This window comes from Lepidochelys kempii, chromosome 22 (assembly GCF_965140265.1).
Source record: "Lepidochelys kempii isolate rLepKem1 chromosome 22, rLepKem1.hap2, whole genome shotgun sequence".
Lineage (NCBI taxonomy): Eukaryota > Metazoa > Chordata > Testudines > Cheloniidae > Lepidochelys > Lepidochelys kempii.
In genome coordinates this window covers 15,451,705-15,472,472 of record NC_133277.1, presented here as the reverse complement: position 1 = coordinate 15,472,472, position 20,768 = coordinate 15,451,705, and the positions used below count along the sequence as shown (strand labels likewise).

General features: G+C 38.8%; 1 protein-coding gene across 6 annotated transcripts in view; it reads right to left on the bottom strand.

Annotated features, from left to right (window-relative positions):
- Positions 1-19,971, bottom strand: part of NCAM1 (neural cell adhesion molecule 1) — a 258,446-nt gene extending 238,475 nt beyond the window's left edge. For all 6 annotated transcript variants that reach the window (XM_073320618.1, XM_073320620.1, XM_073320619.1 and 3 more), the window contains exon 1: positions 19,652-19,971. In XM_073320618.1, the coding sequence (XP_073176719.1) occupies positions 19,652-19,703 (52 nt within the window). In that variant the 5' untranslated portion in view covers positions 19,704-19,971. The remainder of the gene's footprint in view (positions 1-19,651) is intronic.
- Between the last annotated feature and the right edge of the window lie 797 nt (positions 19,972-20,768).

Below are 20,768 nucleotides of genomic sequence, written 5' to 3'. Positions count from 1 at the left end.
GTTAATCACCCTCACTACCAAAAACTTACAGCTTATTTCCAGTCTGAATTTGTCTAGTTTCAACTTCCAGCCATTGAATCACATGAAACCTTTCTCTGCAAGACTGAAGAGTTCATTATTAAATATATGGTCCCCTGGTAGGTAGTTACAGACTATAATCAAGTCACTCCTTAACTTTCTCTTTATTAAGCTAAACAGATTGAGCGCCTCTAGTCTATTACGATAAGGCATGTTTTCTAATCCTTTACTCATTTTTGTGACTCTTCTCTGAACCCTCTCCAATTTATCAGCATCCATCTCGAAGTGTGAATACCAGAGCTGGACACAATACTCCAGCAGCAGTCGCACTAGTGCCAAATACAGAGGTATAACCTCTCTACTCTTATTCTATTCCCCTGTTTATGCATCCAAGTGCTGCACTGCTGCTCTAGGCCGCAGCATCACACTGGGAGCTCATGTTCAGCTGATTATCCACCACAATCACCATCGCTTTTTCAGAATCATCATGCTTTGTCCTGCTTAAAACAGGGTGCCCAAATGAATTCCTTTGGAAAATCTCATTTCTCATGGACCCCAAAACTTTAACAGCTGATTCAGAAAAGACTCCAAGTCCCCCTTCTCAGAATGACAAGATGGGTGAGGTAATACCTTTTATTGGACCAACTTCTGTTGGTAAGAGACAAAAGCTTTCTCAAGAGTTCTCTATGACTCGCAAGCTTTTGTCTCTCACCAACAGAAGTTGGTCCAATAAAAGGTATTACCTCACCGAACTTGTCTCTCTAATATCCTGGGTACAACTACACCTTCTCAGAATTATATTTTGGGGATGATCAGAGAACATACCAGTATCTTTTTGATCAAGTAGTCATCTTTGAACAAACAGGTGTAACTTGGCTCAATATGATACATAGATCCTCTGTTGAGAGCTCAGTCTTTGTATTCACTGACAACAGAGAGAGATGTAATGGCCTTCGGTACCCATGTTGCTGCAATAAAATATGCTCCTGTGAAACCCAGCGCTTTAAGGCCTGGCCATGTTGATACCATTTTGACATTAATCAAAGCCAAGGCTAGAAGTTGCAGACTTGGTAATCCATTACTCTAATGAAAACACTTTATCTGGGAGTCAGACCAAGCTCCTGGATGCTGAAGTGTTTGAGAAGGGATTATGGAGTACTTGTGTATCTATCAATGGCCTTTGAGAAGCTGAATGTAAAGCCTCTTTCCTGCCCATGACCTCAAATTCATTAATTGCCTGTGCAGTAGTGAATATTAATTCTGTACAGTGCAGCTAACCGTACCATCATTTTGGAAATGGGTGGTAAGGCATTTACTTTGCAGAGAAGGAACTACTATGGTTTCTTCAACATGAAGAAGCCACTAATGTAAAGAATAAATATGACTGCAGAGGTAGAATTCCCAGAGATCATCTGGACAGAGAAATGTACAGCCTATAACACAGATCTACAATACACTATTCTGAGAAAGCAAACTTTTAAGAAAGTTGTTTCCTTGGTATGGTTCTTGAACACTTGATCTAGTATCATCTAAATTGATTCTTGCATAGGAAAAGGGAGATCATCAAAGTAGTACAGAATAGTGGTAAATCAATACATCCATGTAATAACTTTAATTTCTTGTTACTTTCTCTATCCTCATATTCTGCTTATATTACTATCTCTCCACACAGTCTGAAATGTCACCTAATTTTTCCAGGGCTTTTCAATGCTTGTAAGCGTAAAAAGTTCATGCCCTTTCAAGAACGCAGTACCATCAAGCAGATACGTACATAATTCATCTGTATTGCAGATTTTCATTATTTTACTCAACTTCACGGTTTTAAAATTAACATCTTCTAACATATACCACCAGGTCCATTTGGTCTTCTCCCACCAACATCATCATTCTACACACACAATAAATTAGTGCCATCTAGCGGAGTTCAAAGAATTTCACTTAGGCCAAAGCTTTCAGCTATAACTGCCTCTGGTTGTCCTGTCTTTAATTTATGACCCCTATAAATATTAAAATGAACTGTGAACTGAAATATCCCACAGAGCTTTTCTGCAAAGCACACAGCTGATCAATCAAATATAGCAGCAGATGTTATAGCTTTAAATTCTTCCCTGTGTTCTAGAAATCTCTAGAAGCAACAAAGGAAGACAAGTAAAATTCTCATCTTTAGATGCTCATCTTGAAAGGGATGTACAAACACAAATAGTAATGTTGCAATCAGGTACAGTACATGTGGACCAAAAATAAACAGATAAGTTACAGTAGTAAGCAAAAAATCAAATACTCTATCAACTTGTAACTTTTTTCAAAATTTACTGAAAATAAGCAAAACGTACAGGTATTCTTAACAGGACGTCTTATTAAACCTGAAAAAGAAATTATTACTTTGCAATTATATAGCTCCAGATTCTAGTCTCTCTTTCAGAGATGTAATCTCCTATCCAAATATATCAAGAATATTATGTGCTCCTCTGTGGCCAGTATACTCCTGCAATTACAGACACTTTAAATTCAACATTATAACTGATTGAGAAGTCTAGTAAGTAGTATTCCACATGCCCCATGGGAGGAGAAGTTCAACTCTAAGATTATGGAACTCTCAATCTACATTTGGTTTTATCTTTTTCCCATCCTGCCCGCCTTATAACGATCCACCTACCTTAAGTGGCCCTTTGAGTTTCTTTTAAGCAACTTTCATATGGACTCCTATTAACACCACGGAGCCTCTGCTAAAATTTTGGATTACTGCTATATTCTTGGTTATTTGTACATTGCTAATCACCGTTCTTGCCATACAAAAGACAAAGACTGCTGTAGTCAGACATTGGTTTGGGGATACAATGCCTAATTTCTAACAGGCCATCACAGTCGAGCATTTAAGCTCATAATGTGATTGAAAAATGTGTGCGGAAATACCATTCTTCTACATTTCTTTAAAGCACAAGGACTGCAAATTCATAATCCTTAACCTGATATTTCTACAGAACATAGAAAAAGAAATGAGAAAAGAATCTGAACCCTTCTAGATTTTCCACTTCTCTTCTTTGAAACAATAAACATATTTCAGCATAAATTTGCATGTCTAGCAACACAAAAATATCTTGAGGTAGGAAACTCTGAATGTCCTGAATGAGACAAAAGAAATTATGTAATTTTTCTCGAAAAGGAAGGAAGATTAAGAATGCTATGGTAGTTCTAGCTTTGCTTGAAGTGTCAAGCATGACATACAGTACCCCTGAAATTTCCAGATGAAAGAACTTGCTTTATGTGCCTCTGTACTTGTTTATGGGTTTACTGTTGACAAGCGTTGGCTCTTCCACTTGGTTCCTGCATATTAAACCATATGGCAAATAGCTCTACAGAACTCGGAGACTATCCTTGTTTCTTAGACTGTGGTTTGTCATTCCTTTTTCTCATTGGAATCAATGACTTTGTATGGTTGGTGTTGACATATGTTTTCATCAGTCTATTAAGCCCTAATTATTTCTATTTATGCTTTCGACAAGAAATGAACTTGCTAACTTTTGTCTTGTATTACTACCAAATTATATTTCCTTAAATCAAGGAAGACAACTGATGTTCTCAGACTGACAGGATTCCTTACTATCGCCACAAAAACAGCAAGGTCTTCCAAACAAGACCCGGATGAAACTGTACTCAATGAACTGCAATTGCTCAAGAATAAGAAGTTATAAAGCTCACTATATGAATTGAGTCTCCTAGCATCACAGAGCTTTTTGATAGGAAGGACATCACAAGCTTCCGCAATTTTAGTTTTTATGTTCTACAAGAAACAGGATTTTTGAAGTGTTCCTGTGTGTAAGATACACATATAGACTGCTTGTTTTCTTTTATTATAAAGGTAGGCTGTGGTTTTTCAGTGTTTGTTGTTGCTTGTACACATTCCAAGTAAGTAAATAACTCCATACGTGGGTGTATTTTTATGCCTTCCACTTATAGAGGTAGCTTCCAAGAGAGGAACTAACTCCAAATACCTTATCTTGTAAATGGAAATAAGACCGCTTTAAGCATTACCCTGAGGAACGTTTGATTACATAGTGGAGCATAATGGTAAGCCTTCTTCAAGTCATTAAAGTAAGTAAGTGTTTAGGTCGGATGGTATTTTCCATTTCAATGTGTTTCTTCTTTTAAACTATCATTCTTTTCATAGAAAAAAAAGTGTGTGTCCATCATACAAAACTAGCATTATTTGAAAAAAAAAAAAAAAAAGAAAGAAAAAAGATTCTTGTTCTGTGCCTTATCACAAGCTGCAAAGATAGTACCTCATACAAACAGGTCCTGGCAACCAAATACTAGTTTCTTTCGGAATAAAAGAAAAACATTGCATAGTATTAAGGGTCTACACTTGCTTATAAAGTTTAATTCACAGACATGGTGGACCCAAAACACCAAGGAAGCAAACTTGTTTATAAATCCTGTTTATCTGTTTTTAGAATCCTTTCCAGATCTGAACCAGGAAAAAAAAAGGGGATGGGAGGTTCTCTCTAATATGAGATGCCTTTTAAGAGAGGCTTAATATTAGTTACACTAAAGTAACTTCATGGACCTACACTAGCATGAATCAGAAGTGAGACACGTATCTGGCATTATGTCTGCTGACCAAGATCTCTGGGAGATAATGAGACACCAGACCCCAGTTATAAAAACAGAAGCCAACATCAACGACATCTGGCCAGCAACCAACGATGTTTCTCTCTTCCAAAGATTGGCAAACAGAATAAAATACAAATGCAACAAAAGTATAGAATGAAGTTTAAACTGTAAGACGGCCATTTGTGGTAATAGAGATCCAGATTTTAGATTAAGTAGACAATGTTTATTTTGTTTTCCCTCATTAAAATTGAAACTATGTTTTACAGCAAAGACATATAGTCTCATCTCAGACCATGTCGTCATACCACCATTTAACAAATGCTGGAGTTAAGGTGAATTAATTAGCATTACAATTCATCATTAACAATACAATGACTTACACAGAAAAACATCTAACTCTGCTATAACTTCTCGGACACAAGCAGAAGTAACCAAAGCAATCACATGTCATCTTACTGATGTAAACCTTGCCCTTCTCCATGCTGATTTATTAGCATTTTACATCCACTTTTCACTCACTATGAAAAAGGTATAGATGACTGCACACTGCAATGAAGAATCAGGCATGTCATCTATATTTGTTCTATAAAGTACCATGCATATTTATAGTGCTGAATAAATAGCTAATAATTAAGATGAAAACAATCCTGCCTATATTCACATACACAAAGATTACAACAAAAGGTTAATATTTTGTTGCTGTTAAAATTTTGACACAGGTAATGGAATTGCACACACACACAACTACCATTACATTTTCATTCTGAAATGTGTGTTCCATGTTAAACGTATATATCCCTAAAAATGTACATCTTAGATTACATCCAACGTTCAGGTGTTACAGTAACAAAACTGTTGGAGAGAAACTATGCTTTAGGATGCTCAAGTGTGGATATTTTCATTTACCTCAAATCTACAAATGCAGATATTTTAAAATGCGTCCTGACCTGGTACAATGTCAGACAGAGCTATTTTTAGTTCTAATCCACTTAGAGTGCTAAATTCCAAGGGAATCAGCAGTGTTACTTCACTCATCACTTGAACTAGATTCTTGTGGTCCCTACCCTCAAAATGTAGTCTTCAAGAACAAGGGATAAGATTTTTTTTATTATAATTTTTTTTCTGTTGCATTTTCCCCACCTTTTAAACTTGCAGCTACTTGTGTATGCCCCAATAAATAACAAATAACTACATTTGCAGATAATAGACATTGCAGAGATAAACAATGCAAGGCCTGAACATACACAAGTCAACTATAGTATAGGATTTACCATTTTGATTTTAGGACTCATTTGCATTTACTAATTTAAATCTGTGAGAAGCAACTGTTATGCATTCACCAAGGCTACCAGATATGGCATTCATCATTCTGTAAACTTGATAGAATAATAGTACTGCAGTGCTCATCACAGACTCAATCATGAAAACATGGAATCCTCATTTCATGGTTACTAGCGACACAAATTCCAGTGATTTGCTTCCCATTTGGCTTGTGGTTTTTGTTTAAACTATGAGTTGCATTCATAAAAAAATATACTCCATCTAGAGTGGTTTTCTTTAAATCCTAATTAATTTAAAAATCAATACATAGTAACATCTATATCTATACGTAATTAGTTAATTCAGGTATTTTTAAGGGGTATATATTCTTCAAACAGGTATAAAAACAACTAAAAAAAATATCCCACTGAAAATGTTTTGAAAGTGCTCTTGTTCAAGAGATTGGCATTTGCTCATTATTATTATTACTAATATTATCAGAAATGATAATATATTATTTACCTTGCTGGCTCTTCTCATTTTATACCTGTTCAGTGTTGCTAATTTTTAGTATTAAAGTGACAACACAAAAATTGTACACTTCTGTCTGAAAGATTTGGTTTCTACTATGGCTGCAACCATCTAAGATCACTGTTACTAGAAAAAGTTAGAGATTAAATGCATAAGTTAAACTTAAAAATTTTCTGTACTATGTATATAGTCATAAACCTTGGCAAGCCTCATCACCTTCTACTGCAAGTACAAGACACATTTCTTCAACCCTGCTCTCTCTAACACACAGCATCGTGTATATTTCACAAAACAAAACCCTACCGAAAGATAAAATGTTCCACTGTACACACAGTTCTCTTCCTGGGGAAGAGGATAAGAGAAATAAAAACATGACAGATACGTCACTTAATGCATTCCTGGAAGGTGCTCAGATACAATAGTGATGTAAACTGTATACGAGCTGGAACAGTGGTTCTCAACCTGCGGCCCAGTCAAGACAGGGCTGTGGCCCATGAGACATCCTCAGGGACATACAGGTAGTATTGGATGCAGCCCACATAACACACTGTGGGCCACATATGCAGCCCACAATGGAAAACAGGTTGAGGACCACTGAGCTAGACTAGAATTTTCACTGTTACTACTATAACAAAATGCAATTATTTTAAACGTAAGATTCTACGGAACATAATCATTTTAACTGTTAACTTTACTGCAATTTAAGTGGAAGGATTGCTTACATGTAGGCTGCATTTTTTTTCTTTGCAATTGATCAATATCCTTATTTTTTCCAGCATGTGTAAGGAGGTTATTGCATCTACTTGCAATTCATAGGCACATCCTCTTTTGTGATACCAGGGTGTGGGGCCAATCTGAAGATTTATGTGTATCTTTACTTACCTATGCAATTATTCTGAACATTTTGTAGTAAAAGGGTTGCTATGGTAACCAGTGGATGTGATCTCTGAGTACATGGGACAGGAAAGCATCTCAAAACAGTCACCACCAGCTAGGTTCTTTCCTCAGAAGCATACATGCAACTACCACTGAAGTGAAAGGCAGTTAAGCACAAACATCTAAAACATCTAAAATCTGTCTCCTAACAACCAGTATTATTCAAAAACAAACTCGACAAGAGCACACTCAAAGGGTACTTCCTTCCTAGGGATGGGAAGGCTCTATTGTAAGAAAAATTAGTTTTATGGGGCCTAGATTAAGTAATTTTTATTCTACAAAGCTGTGTGGCTTTCACTGTACAGCCTCACTCAAGGATTTATGAAAAACACCCACACTAGCATAAAACATCAAGTCACACCTTACTCCCAACTCCCTGAACTCCGATCTAGAAGCAGAACCAAACTAAGGTCTCCACTGCCAGTCTATCCCTCAGACAAAACTCTGATGTCAAGACGTAAGGTTGACTGACAACTTGGCAGCCAATCAACCTTTAAATTATACATATACACGCCCTATTGCTTTGAAAAGTAACACTAGGTGGGGGAGGACGGTTATTTTAATGATTAACTCTTTCATTGCAGTGTAGCCTCTTATTTGACCCCGCAGATTCAGAGCTATTGGAGTATTTCAGGCAATGAAACCTCCACCCTTATATCTTGACCGTGTTCTGGACCAATTCATTAATTACTTTTTTAAATCCAAAATTGTTCAAATAAAAGAAGTTGAGATTCTTCAATATCTACCTTACATGGCTACCTTCACCAAAGCCGCTGCTCTGCTCCTCACAACAAGCACAGCTCCAAGTAGCTGGAAATCAAGGGTAAGCAATAACAGCAGCTGATCTATAAGTACTATATTCTGATAAGTGGTGTAAGCAGCAGGAGAGAGGGGGCTTGTTCTACCTAATACTTGTGATCTCCAAACAGGCCATTGGGGACATATCTGGCTGGGGAAAAAGATGGGTTAGAATAGGAAATTGTTAGTGAGCTGAAGAGAAGCTGGTAAAGCTTTACGATTGTAACCTAGTACAGTGACACAAGTATGTATATCTGCAGATGTTCTTAATTGTGATGATGGAGATGATGGAGGACCCACCTAAATGCTAGTGACCACAAAGAGGAGATAAAAGACAAAGCCCAAACACTTCATCAGCACCTAATAATATGCACCATTTCTTTTTGGTAAAGTATATTTTTAAGATCTATTTGCTCTTTTGAGGGTTAAATACATAGTTATATACCTTTTGCTTGTTTAACAGTATTTTAGCCTCCTCATGCCAAATATCAAACCACCAGTGAGTACATAATAAATGCTAAATGCCTCAGAAAGCCTGTAGCAAAGTAGTATGTTGCATCCTAGAGATCATAAAGAGATTATACTCCTACTCCATAGTCTCCTAAATGCAGTAATTCTGTATGTCAATTCACTATCCTTAAAACCATTATAGTTCGAAGGGATTATGTTTTAGAAACACCATAAATGAAATATGTTTACAGTAGTTTGTTCTTTTGAATTTTGCAGGCTTAAAACAATTTGTTAACAAACAATATACTTTGAAAAGCAACCGTTAATTACATTTTCTTAAAGTATACATGGGAATCTGACAAATGTGATGTTTCTGCCAGTAAGTTCTCTGAACATTTTTAATTATCCAACAGCATGTGCAGTTATTGTTTCACTCGGAGTTATATTCTGTAACACAACATGATTGTTACAAGCAAAACTTGTAAATGTTATTAATAAATCAATTACAGAGAACATAAAAACAATATGTTTATTGCGGTTTTCAAAATACCCACAAAAATCAGTTGTGTGTGTGTGTATATATGTATATTATATATATATAGTGTATGTCAGTGTTATAGCTATAATAATAATTCAGTAAATAAATATCATGTAGTTATAATTAAGGTGTAACAAATGCAAACACAACAGTATTCTTAGCTGGTTCTGTTTACATAGATATTCCAATCCTTAACACCATATGATAGTTCTAAGGGATTTTGTTTTGCAAACATCACAACTGCTATTATATCGGTCTGTCATTGTATACCATATTTGCCAAAATAATTACACATAACTCTCAACACACCAAAGTGACAGGTGCTCCTTACAAATAAGAGAAATAGAAAAATGGGATAAAATAAAAAGGGCATATCAGCCAGGAGTTTCTTTTAAGTACTGTTGTCATGACAGCAACATTACTTCGGCAGAGTTTTTCCATTATGAAGCCAATTTCTTTTCTACATCGGCAACAAACTGTACTATACTACTGTATACATGCAGTGATGTGTATATTACAAATTACCCACTTCTGACTAAAGAAGAGAAAACCTGCTAAAGACACTCACGTTTCTTTCCTCTTTTCTTAGTTGAACAGCATTGCTAAAATGAGATCTCTAATATGTTCCCAACATTAATTGTAGCTGTTCAGCTGAAAACACACACACTGCATACTTCTCTATTATAAAGAAGAATGAAAGTATCAGCAGTTCAGTTCCTGTGATTAATTTGTGGAACGACTTTCAAGTTCAAGAAGCTTCCCAAAATCAGAGTATAAAAGCTCAAGTATTTCTCTGCAGTCTGTTATTCAAAGGAGGATAATTATATTTCAAACTCCTTCAAATTTACACTATCACATCTATAACCTTGCACAATTCACAAACTAATGATTTTAGCACATAACTAAACTAATTAATTTAAGTACAAGAAAAGACACCCGACCACTGGGTAACAAGAGCTAAAGCATAAGCAGTTATAGCCAAGTTTCTACTAAAAAACAGCAGTCAATATTATTGATTAAATATGAATATAGGGTTAGTTCTATGGATTTTTGGGGGGAGATATCTAATGAACATTTTCATTTACCATCTGAATGATACACTGCTCCGTTGATAGATGTCTGTATCTCCACCTCCTCCCCACCTTCAGCACTAACAGAAAGTACCTAGTTATGGGGCCAGATCTGGACACATCTCTATTTAAAACTGCAGTTATTGGTTATGCCACTGGCAACCATGATCATCCACCCCAACTCCAATCCAGATCCCACATCTCCCATTGTGCATCAACCTGTGTTAAAATCCTAGTTCCACCACAGCTAAGAGTATTCTAAATATAATCACTCTTCTCCTTGGGCTATTGAGAAATTAGCCAGGGAAATCTCTCCCTCTTCAAAATGTTATCGCTTCCTAAAGTTCACATTTTATAATCTCAAAAAAAAGATTTCTTTACTTTCCTTGTCTGGTCTCAACCATCAACTTCCGATTTTCCTGCCCCATACATAAAAGTAACAAGACCTTCCAATTTTGTTTTCGGAGTTTGAAATAATAGTAGTTGAAAAGGTGACAAAAAGATAACTAATCTGATTCACCACTGCAATTCTCCAGTTTTACACCAGAGTAACAGCCATGCTACTGTAAAACTGGAGAATTGTGTTGGTGAATCCGGTCTAAAAACCTCTTATTCTGAAAAATATGCAGCCTGAATATTTCCCCAATCACTAGTTTCCCTAGAGGAGTTTCTGATAAACTCACAATCATAATAGATACACATTAATAAAAAAAAGCAAACACTAAACTTTATACATTTCACCAACATTTTATTTTCATTCCTTTTTACTTGATGATTCAATGATTATTTGTACATGCAATAGAGAGTATCTTTAGTGTTGTAGATTACATCATACAATGATGAGTCACTCCCCTTTTAACCCTATCTCCAGTGTTCGGGCTCCTTACAAGCTAGGACTGCTCCACATGAAATGAAGTGACCAAATGGGACTGTTCTTCCACAAAACACTGCACTAATTCTCCTGCATTCAGACTTTCCACTTGAATGGAATAAAAACCCTTTTCAGAACAACAATTACAATTCCCCCCTTTTTTTCTCAGGCTCACTATGGGACTCCTCAGTGCATGCACAATGCAAATAAGGCAAACTTCCTTTCAAAGAGTGATTAATATGCAAAGACAGCCTGCTTTTTTTAGTGTGATGTGAAGAACCACCAACAAGCATTTCTAAACTCTGAGGTTTCTTCAATTATTTCCACTGTTTATTTTTAAACATAAGATTATGCAATAATACCACACATTAGGACCAATTTGCCAATATTTTGTAAACAATGCCAAATTGGCTATTTTAAATACAATACAAAAGATCTAACATAGATTCTATTTTCCCAGCTAGGAACACAAAGAAAAATCTAGTTTTTCTAATTGTTCATCTTTAATAATAATACTTATCGTTTAGTTGCAAAAATTAATGATTGCATTTAAACCCAGAAATAACTAGCTGTACATTGCTTTTTAAAACTGTGAAGATTTCTTCAAATAAAAAAATTTACAATTCCCAACATAAATCTAATACTATTCCTTACTATATAGCAGTAATTGTAATAACATTTAATACCAAAGTCTTTGCTGCTTATTAACACATATATTATTACAGAGTAAACAATTTCTCAAAATGTTTTTTCACAGTGTTTATTGGTGTTTGGACAAGTTATATGAGAAACAAAAACCTATTCAGAATTAGAGACACCATTTTTCTATCTTCATGAATAAAAGTTTCACCACCCTCTATTCTTCATCTCAACACCTTGTCAACGTCACTTCATTTATACAACTAAGCCAGGACCCTCCTATGGCATGAACTTTCCACTTCAAGTGCAATAAATGACACTATGCCCAAAATGACCTCAAACTGTAGCTTGAATGTGTTAACTGACTCATTTCTCATTATGAACCCTTTTGAATGTTTCACAGACTTACCATCCTTTTTTGTTTTGAAGCAGTTTTAAACATTTTTCTTCTCCCTTGGAACAAGACTTAAAGTTACTGATCGAATAACTTCATGTTAAATTTAAAAGAGACTGAGAAATTAAGGATTGCATTTCTCTCTTTGACACTTCAAGGTTGACTCATGCATCATACAGTATAAAATTGTAATTGAAATATTTAAAACTGTCCATTACTTCTGTTTTACAGCAACAATCTGCATTAAAGAAAAACCAACAGTCTTATGTACTACATAGGCAAAAATAATTAACCTGTGAAAAGTATCAATCTACTCTGATTTTTCATGGTCCGACTATTACAAAATAACCATTTATCTATGAACAAAGCAGTGGTTTTGGGTCAGAAAAGACATATGGATAACAATGCTAGATATTTAAACAAAACATTCTTTAAAATACCTATTAAAATTTCTTTTGTTACTATTCTTTCCTAGCTTCTTCAGTTTACTTTATTCAATGTTAAATATTTACTTTGTCCAAATAGATGTGAACTATTCATGCTAACAAAGCTCTTTCCATAGAAACAGCTGATGAAAATTAACAGGAATATTTATCTTTTAGACCTGTAAATAATAGTGCAAAAATCTTCAATGTCAGAAAACCTTTAAAAAACATGTGTAAGACTAAAGCTTTCCATGGTCACCCAGACTAACAGGCAAATCTCAAGGGTCACTTTTTGGATATTCTTTTTACAATGAATTGACACTCAGTCCTATCAAATGTAGTAAAGTAAGCACAATAGTCTAAAAATAGTCTTATCAAATCTTTTTAGTAAAACAACTTTACTATAGACTATTTTAAAATTACTATTTAGTAGACAATTCACTTCTTGCCAATCACACTATTTCCTAAGGATTTTATTTTAATTGAGTTTTGAAAGTTCATGTATCAGTTAACTTCTTGAAAGGATTTAAAATTAAACTGCCCTTTGGAATAGGTAACAGAGGAGATATTGCCTTTTAAAGATTTTTATTCATTGGTTGATGGAAATAATCTCATACAAGATTTAGGTTGGCGTGAGAACACATGATTTTTTTCTTTACATCACTCTAGCTTGTTTGTGATAAGTCAGGACATCCCCAGTTACCACTTTACAGTTCTGCAGATCTCTACAGCTGTCTTTTCTCTTCACAAAGATCAAGGATCTGAATAGCTGGAAGACTAACTATGGCAAATATTGCATTATTGTATTTAGTATTTAAAACGTAACCTTCTTGCATTGGATTTTCAGATACCGGCCTCCATTTCTGTGGCCACAAATTGCAGGTACAAATAAATGCAGGCTCAGTATTTTGGGCCCGAAGTTTAGGTCACCATAGGATTGATCTAAAGCCCACTGAATTCAACAGAAAGACTTACCTGGCTTCCATGGACTTTGGATCAGACCCTTACATGCCTAGGTATCTCAGATACCCTGGCAATGAATAAAGACAGCACTAAGTCCCTGACTGTGAATAAAAAACAGGTGACCATTAAAGGCTGATCTGAAAACCTAGCTCCTTATTCTTAAATCATGCTTCTGAGTATGAATATATTGTAGAAAGTTGAGAGGAACCAACACTACCTTCAGGAGCAAATACCCTGATTGCCTAAACTGTCCATGGCATCCTTGTTTCCGTTGCACATACAATTGTCTCTTAGTAGACCAAATGGTTACCAGATATGTATATCAATTATTCACCTCTTAAACGTGATGGCTTAAAAAGCTGGATAACTCATTCAGCTAGCAAGTATTATGTGATTAATCCCCAAAGTATCTTCTTCAGTGTAGCTGTTGATATACAATTTTATGACATTCTAGCTCTCGGTGGGAAGGGATGACTGCCTTTTTAAGACACTAAATGAGACATTACTGGAAAGATAGCCGCTTTCCTCCATTTATTTCATTTTTCCTACCTCAGGCTCTAGAATTACTGTCAAAACATAACATATACAATATTCAAATAAACAAGCCTCCTAAAAAACCTGCCCTAGCATCAACATTCTGCATCTCCCACACACTCCCACCTTCAGGAAAGGTCTGGGAGAACAGAGGAGTCTTTATAGAAGGTCTTGGAGGTCATCAGCTACAAGAATGAAGTCCAAAATCTCCAAATGCCACCACAGCGGAAGGAATACCACTGCTGAAACAAAACCAGTCTGGCCCCCAGACCAATCTTGACAGCATAATTTCCAAAAATAGACAGCAACCATACATATGGGGAATTCCTCATCCATTAGAGAGAGAAAGAGAAATCCAGGGCTAAATTCAGCAGGCTTTACCACCAATAACCTGAAGTGAATTTGCAGTTGCTTAGAACAGGACTGAATGTGGGCCCAAGTCTATTCCTCAAAGCCTCTGATTTATTTGGATTTAGGCTATTGCTAACGTTCGGTCAGTCAATAATCCCACAATACATGTTACATGTGACCAAACAGAAATAACTGCAGACTTCAGAGCTGAAATCCAGTTCCAAAGAAAGCTATAGACAAAATCATAATCATCTTGATCATTTTCAAATAAATTCTTATCTTCTTCAAATGTCACCATGTGTTTTGGCACAACTTTTGACTGCTTCTGTATACTTGGTAGTTTCAGGTATAACTCATCCAACAGAGTAAATATCTGTATTCCCATCCTTGGATGTGAGAGCCAGTATAAAGGACTAATGATTATTTCCATTTGCAATTGTTTTCTCTTGATCCCTTATCGATTCCTCTTCCTTTAGGAACACATCCCATCTTCTGTATTGTAAACTAAGAATTACATGTAAAAATCTCATTCCAGCAGTTAGTAGTGATTCCCTCATACAGTTATAAATGCAATGCATTAAAAGTGCCTGAAAGCCCACCATTTGGCTCTCAGGGTAACATCAAAAGGCAATGCTACTAATGAGCAGCTGCAGCAGAGAGGCAGCATTTCAACACCATGAACTGAAAGAGTATAATGGCACCACTGCCAAACCCAACTAATTTACATCCCTTTGCATCAGCAACAGCTTTAAGATTTGGTAATGTCCTTTCCCAAACAAAAGAGGCCACAGCCAGCACAAATCTGACCTTCAAATTCGCTTCTGTGGTAGTTTTGATGTCTAACAAAAGTCTATGTGCCTAATTTTTCCCCCTCTCCCAGATTTGATGGATTCATCACTCCTTCCCCTTCTCCCTCCCCCCATTCTCAAGTCCATTGTAGACATATGCAAAGAATCTCATTCTGAAGCAGAGAGATGCCTGGGAGCTGTAGTTCCCTTCACAGCCACACCCTTCGCCAGGCTACTCCCAGACATCCTCTATATTACAGAAGGACCAGCAAACTGTTTCGTGTGGTGTTTTAAAAAATTTCATTTTCACAGTAGAACATGTTTACTTTCCTCAAGGTTTACATCCTCATTGTAATATTAACAAACGTCATTTTGCTTTAGTTGAAACAGCCTTTATAATGGATCTAATTAAATTCTTCAGGCAGTTTCCTTCATATTAGCTATTGCATATGCCCCTGAAAGACAGCTTCTTCCCAAACTGGTTGTGTACAAGTTCATTAAAAATCCGTAACATCTGCCTTCCTGTCTGTGATAGAACAGAACAGAGTTCTGTTGACAGATGAAATTCATACTAAAGCATGTCCTGCAAAAACAGTATGTCAAAAGCCACACCAAAAGAAAAACAAAAACAAAAACACTGCATACACTCCATAAACACCCAGATGTGAAGTGATCAATAAAATGCAGGATGGCCTTTTTTAACAAGAAAATAAAATGTGCTTTTGTGTCTCTTGTTAGCGCTTTTTGCTGTTTCCTGCAGACTGATGGCAGCAGGTGCAGTATTCTCCTCTCCTATCTCCTCCCCCATCAATTGGTTCTGCTTTTCCTACCTCTTAGCCAACACAAACCCATGGCATTTAAAAAAAAAAGGTCATGCCTTCTTTTAAAACAAAAAGCCAACCTTTTCTTATACCCTAAGGCAGGAAAATCTATCTGTAAAATGTATTTCTGGAGGCCAGCCAAGAAAACATGAAGGCACTTTCAGTCTGGAGAGCAGCCACAGTTCTTTAACACTCCTGAAGACAAACACTGGGAATTCATTAAATTAATATTAAATTAAATGTTCTTAAAAAAATCAATTGGTCATGTCAGGAATCTTCAAGGCCATATGTCAACACTGTAAAGTTTATACAAAATGTTCTCTATTATTTAAGAAACCACAGTTCTCGGGATGTAAACGAAAGGAGATGAGCCATCTGTTGTGTCTATAAATCAGCCTCTGAATTATAAAAGAATGTTGTTTTAATTTAAGAGTAAGTTAAGGCGTTACTATCCCAGGACATAGAAATCTATACAAAAGAAGCTATTTTAAAAGATGCAGGAGGAATGCTTTTGTTCCCACCCCACTGGGTGACCACTCCTCAGACAATCCTCTGTTCAGGGTTTCCTCACTAGTAGACATCTATTCCCTGCTTTTTCCTACATTTAAGTTACTGTAAAAGGAGAAGCGCTTTTTATTGGCATTATCATGGCCGGCACAGCTCTTTCTCTGCCTTGACTTTTCCTTCATCAGACTGGATTCTTCAGCCTGCAAGCTTCTTCTCTGTCTCTCTTTCTCTTGGGGTAGGGAAGGGGGGCAGGAAAAGGAGGAGGTAAGGCTTAGCAAATTAAAGCAGGATCCTTTAGCATGGAAGGCACTACAGATGTGCTGGGTGTTGCTTTTATTGTATGATGTGTTGCTGCTTTGTTTTGACATTTTAATATTTTATTTGGCTTTTACATTCTCCATTTTATACTGGTTTAACAGTTGTCAGATCTGAGCTGTGCAGCTCCCCAAACACCTTGAGGCTCATTATTATTAACAAATAAAACATCATCTTGAAGGGGGCAGGGAGAGATATGTATGTGTATAATTTTTCTTGCTTTTAGTGAAGCTTTACTTACCCCAACTGGTCTGTTCCCTGGAAAAAACCCACTTTCTTTCCCCCTCGCACAACTGAGAATGCTTTGTGTGAATGTGTATCTGGGGTGATTGTTGGGGGGAAAGGCAAGCATCTAGTGGTGCTTTGCAGAAGAGAAGATAGCTGTGCGGTGAATGTGATTGAAGGGTGTGGCTGTAATAGAGAAGGCTGGTGGCGGGGATTTGACAGTCTCCTTATTTGTTCATATTTGGGTTCTATGCCAATAAGTAGTAATAAAAAAATATAAAAATTCTAAACTAAAGAGCAGCTGTGGGATGGTACTTATGGTACAGGGAAGCTGTGTAACAGGATGGGGTGATGCTGATGCTCACTAGGCAGCTTTGAGCTTGTATCTGACAGTGGGTTGGGGGGCAATGGTGAGGCAGGGCAGGGCATCTGAGGTAGTCGTGGGGTAGGTGCGCGTTGCTGGCAGGGGGTTGGCATGGTGGCGATGGCTGGGAAGGTGTGTGTTGATGGGTGAAGCAGTAGTAGCAGTAGTCACGGCTGGGTAGGTGAGGGACATCAGCGGGGGTGGCGTGGTGGAGAGCGATGGTACCCCGGGGGCAGTGGGGACTGGGACAGTATGTGGCAACTGTAGGCTGAGGCGCGCCATGGCAGTGACTGGGGGGTTGGGCTATGTTGGCAGGACCCTGGCTTGAGAGTCAGCGTGCGATGGGCGTCGGGGTGGTGAGGGCAGTGGTGAATGGGGCTGAAGAGGGGTGCTGGCTGCAGTGGGTAGCGCAGGTGTGCGACGGTGGGTTAGGTGGGGCTGCGGAAGGCGGGGGGGGGGACCAGAGCAAGCACCCGCGGGTGCAGCAGTGGCACCCGCAGGGGGAGGTGGGGCGACGGCGGCCGCCGAGCAAGGGCATGGCAAGCCTTGGGGAGCTGGGGCACAGTGCTGGCGTGGGCGCCGTCCCAGGGCAAAAGGGGCTGCTGGCAGGCGGGGTCCCAGCGGGGGTAAGGCTGGGGGTGCACGACCCCTGGGTGGAAGTGTCAGCGCTTGGGGGGGCACTGGCGGCGGGGGGGGCTCCCAGCTGTGTGTGGGGGGGGTGCAATAGGGGCGGGGGCAGGTCTGAAATGAAGGGCCGAGGGGCGGGACCGTTACGAACGTTGGGGAGCAAAGCCCCTAACGGCGTTTCCCGCTCGGGGCCGCCGGCTCCTGATTGGCGGCGGATGCAAGCGACCTACCCCCCCGCCCCCCCGCGCGCCGCAGCTCAGGGGCTCGCGCCCGTCCACCGTCCCCTCCCCAGCTCCAGCGCGCGCGCTCACACACACACGATCGCACCGATTTTTTCAGCACCAGATTCCTCCCCTTTCCGAACTTACTGCACCCCCAGCAGCTCTGACCCCCCTCCCCTGCGCTCGCCCCCTGCAGATCTTAGCCCCCCCCACCCCACCCCACCCTCTGCAGCTGCATTCACACCGCCCCTCTTTTTGCAGCCTCTTTCTCCCTCGCCTTTATTTGCAATGGCATCGCCGTTACTCCGTTGCATTGCCCCCCCAGGACATTACACAGGCACCGTTTGCGGCGGGGGGCGGGGCGCCCTGCAAAAACCAGCACCATCCTTCAACTATTCTGATAGAAATTTTTAAAACAAAGCCCCCTCCTGGCTCCTCAGATGGCGACACCATTAACACATGGCACGTAGTACCCTCATCATTTCATTCTCCTTCCCCCGTTCCCCCCTCCATTGTCTGCGATTTGCAAAACACATAACCTTCAATCCCAAGAGGGGCGGGTTCAAGGAAGAGGGGCAATTCCTCCCCTTGCACTCATACAGATAGGTATCAACATATAAAACCAGCCCCTGGCTCACGCCCTCCTCACCTCCTTCCCAACCCCTTTCACTTTCTCCTGTCAAATTGCAGACTGAGCCATCTTTCCCAGTCAGATTCCTCAATTGTGAACAATGTTTCCAACTAACTGGACGTCTAGTAAAGCAAAGTAGCACCAGGCACAGGAGGAGGGGGCAAAAAAAAAAAACAACCCACGTTTTCCTTATCTTCTAATTTTCCCCTCTATTGCAAACCGTTAAGACTGACTGACCATCCCTGAGGCAGCCAAGGCAGCGAAAATACCAAAAGGGTCTTGTCCACTCTGCAACAGAAAGAGGTTTCCTAGCTCCAGTGTTTACTCTGAACGATGCTGATTTGGTTCAGCTTGAAGATCTGGGGGGTTTTCTTTTCTCCTCAATGTTTGCTCAGCCAGCACCTCCCAATCCTCCTCCCTAGCCGTCTCTCTGCCTCTCGCTCATCTCCCAGCTCCTCCACCAAAATGCTGCCTTTGAAATGCAGAGAAGGGGGAAAATCGCAAAAGTGCACCGCTTCCAGCCTCTACGGCTAACCCCCCAGTTCCAAAACAAAGTGGGATGAGGAAAGCACAACATTCAATATTTGGGGGAAACAAATCATCACTGTAAAAACACTGCATTCTAGGAAACAAAAACACTATTTCCCTGTTCCTCCAGATGAGTCTAAAATTGCATCACAGCACAGTATTCAGAAGTGGTCAGAAATCAAATTCGTTCCCAACCTCCAAAAAAAAACAAAAAACCACACATATATTCATGTACCTGCAGCTCCAAGGAAAAACAGAGTCCAGAGGAGATCCTTAGTATGCAGCATTGTAATCTGCTGTTGGGGTGGAAGTTTCTTGCAAATATATTTTTCCTTCAATTGGAGCTTGGGTGGATTAGAGAGAGATTTAGATGCAATGTAATTTTTTTTTTCAGAATTGTTTTTTGCCAGCTGCTCTCTAGCTGCTTTCAGAAGCTGATCAGAGAATGAGTGACAGTCTTAGCCTCAGCACACACTCACAACAGAGATCCCTGCGCCGTCCTGGATTTGGTTTGGTGAGGTTGGACAGGGAGGAGGCCTTGCACCTCACTGTGTTCTTCCACCCATGCTGGCCACAAATAGTACAGTGCAATAGGCATCAAGCAAGGAGGTACTGTAGAGAGAAGCAGTTCCAGTCGCCTGCAAAATATGGCGTGGGTTTCATAGGATCTGGAGTCACTCACGTTCTGTACACATTTCCCTGCTGATAAGAGTTTTGCTAAAGAAGAAAGGTAGAGATGTTTCTCCAGACATATATATGAGCACTTCAGGCATGCAGCGGTTTTTGGGTTTTTTTAAAGTCACTGATGGGCAAAGATGGAGCTGTTTTTTGGAGGGAAGTTTCTTTTACAAAAGCGAAAGTTATCTAAGATTCCATTTTATCCAAAATCCAAAGTGTGGTGTGGATTTGAGAAATGGTTCTGGTTTTGGTCCATTTTGTTTTCAAAACCTTGGCAGCAGGAAAATTTTGCAAAACTGGGATGGGTTGGATCAGAATCCTATTTTATCCGAACTGCCAAAGTTTGTTGTGGGCTTAAGTTAGAGTTTTGGACTTAAAAAAAAAAGAAAAGAAAAGAAAAGAAAAGAAAAGAAAAGAAAAGAAAAGAAAAGAAATGGCCTCACTCATTTGGAAAGAGAATACCTCACTCTGTGTTTACCTGAAGGCAGGTTTTAAAGCATCGTTCTTCATCTTCTGATGAAGGCGTCATGCAGTGTATTTCAGTCAGAAATGTACAGCCAGAATTTAGCAGGGTCTCAGCAGTTCCATAGATTTTTGCAAACAATTTTGAAACAGGAAAAAAATTGTGCCCAGATACTTAGACTTATGATGAATTAGGGATGCAAATGTGATTC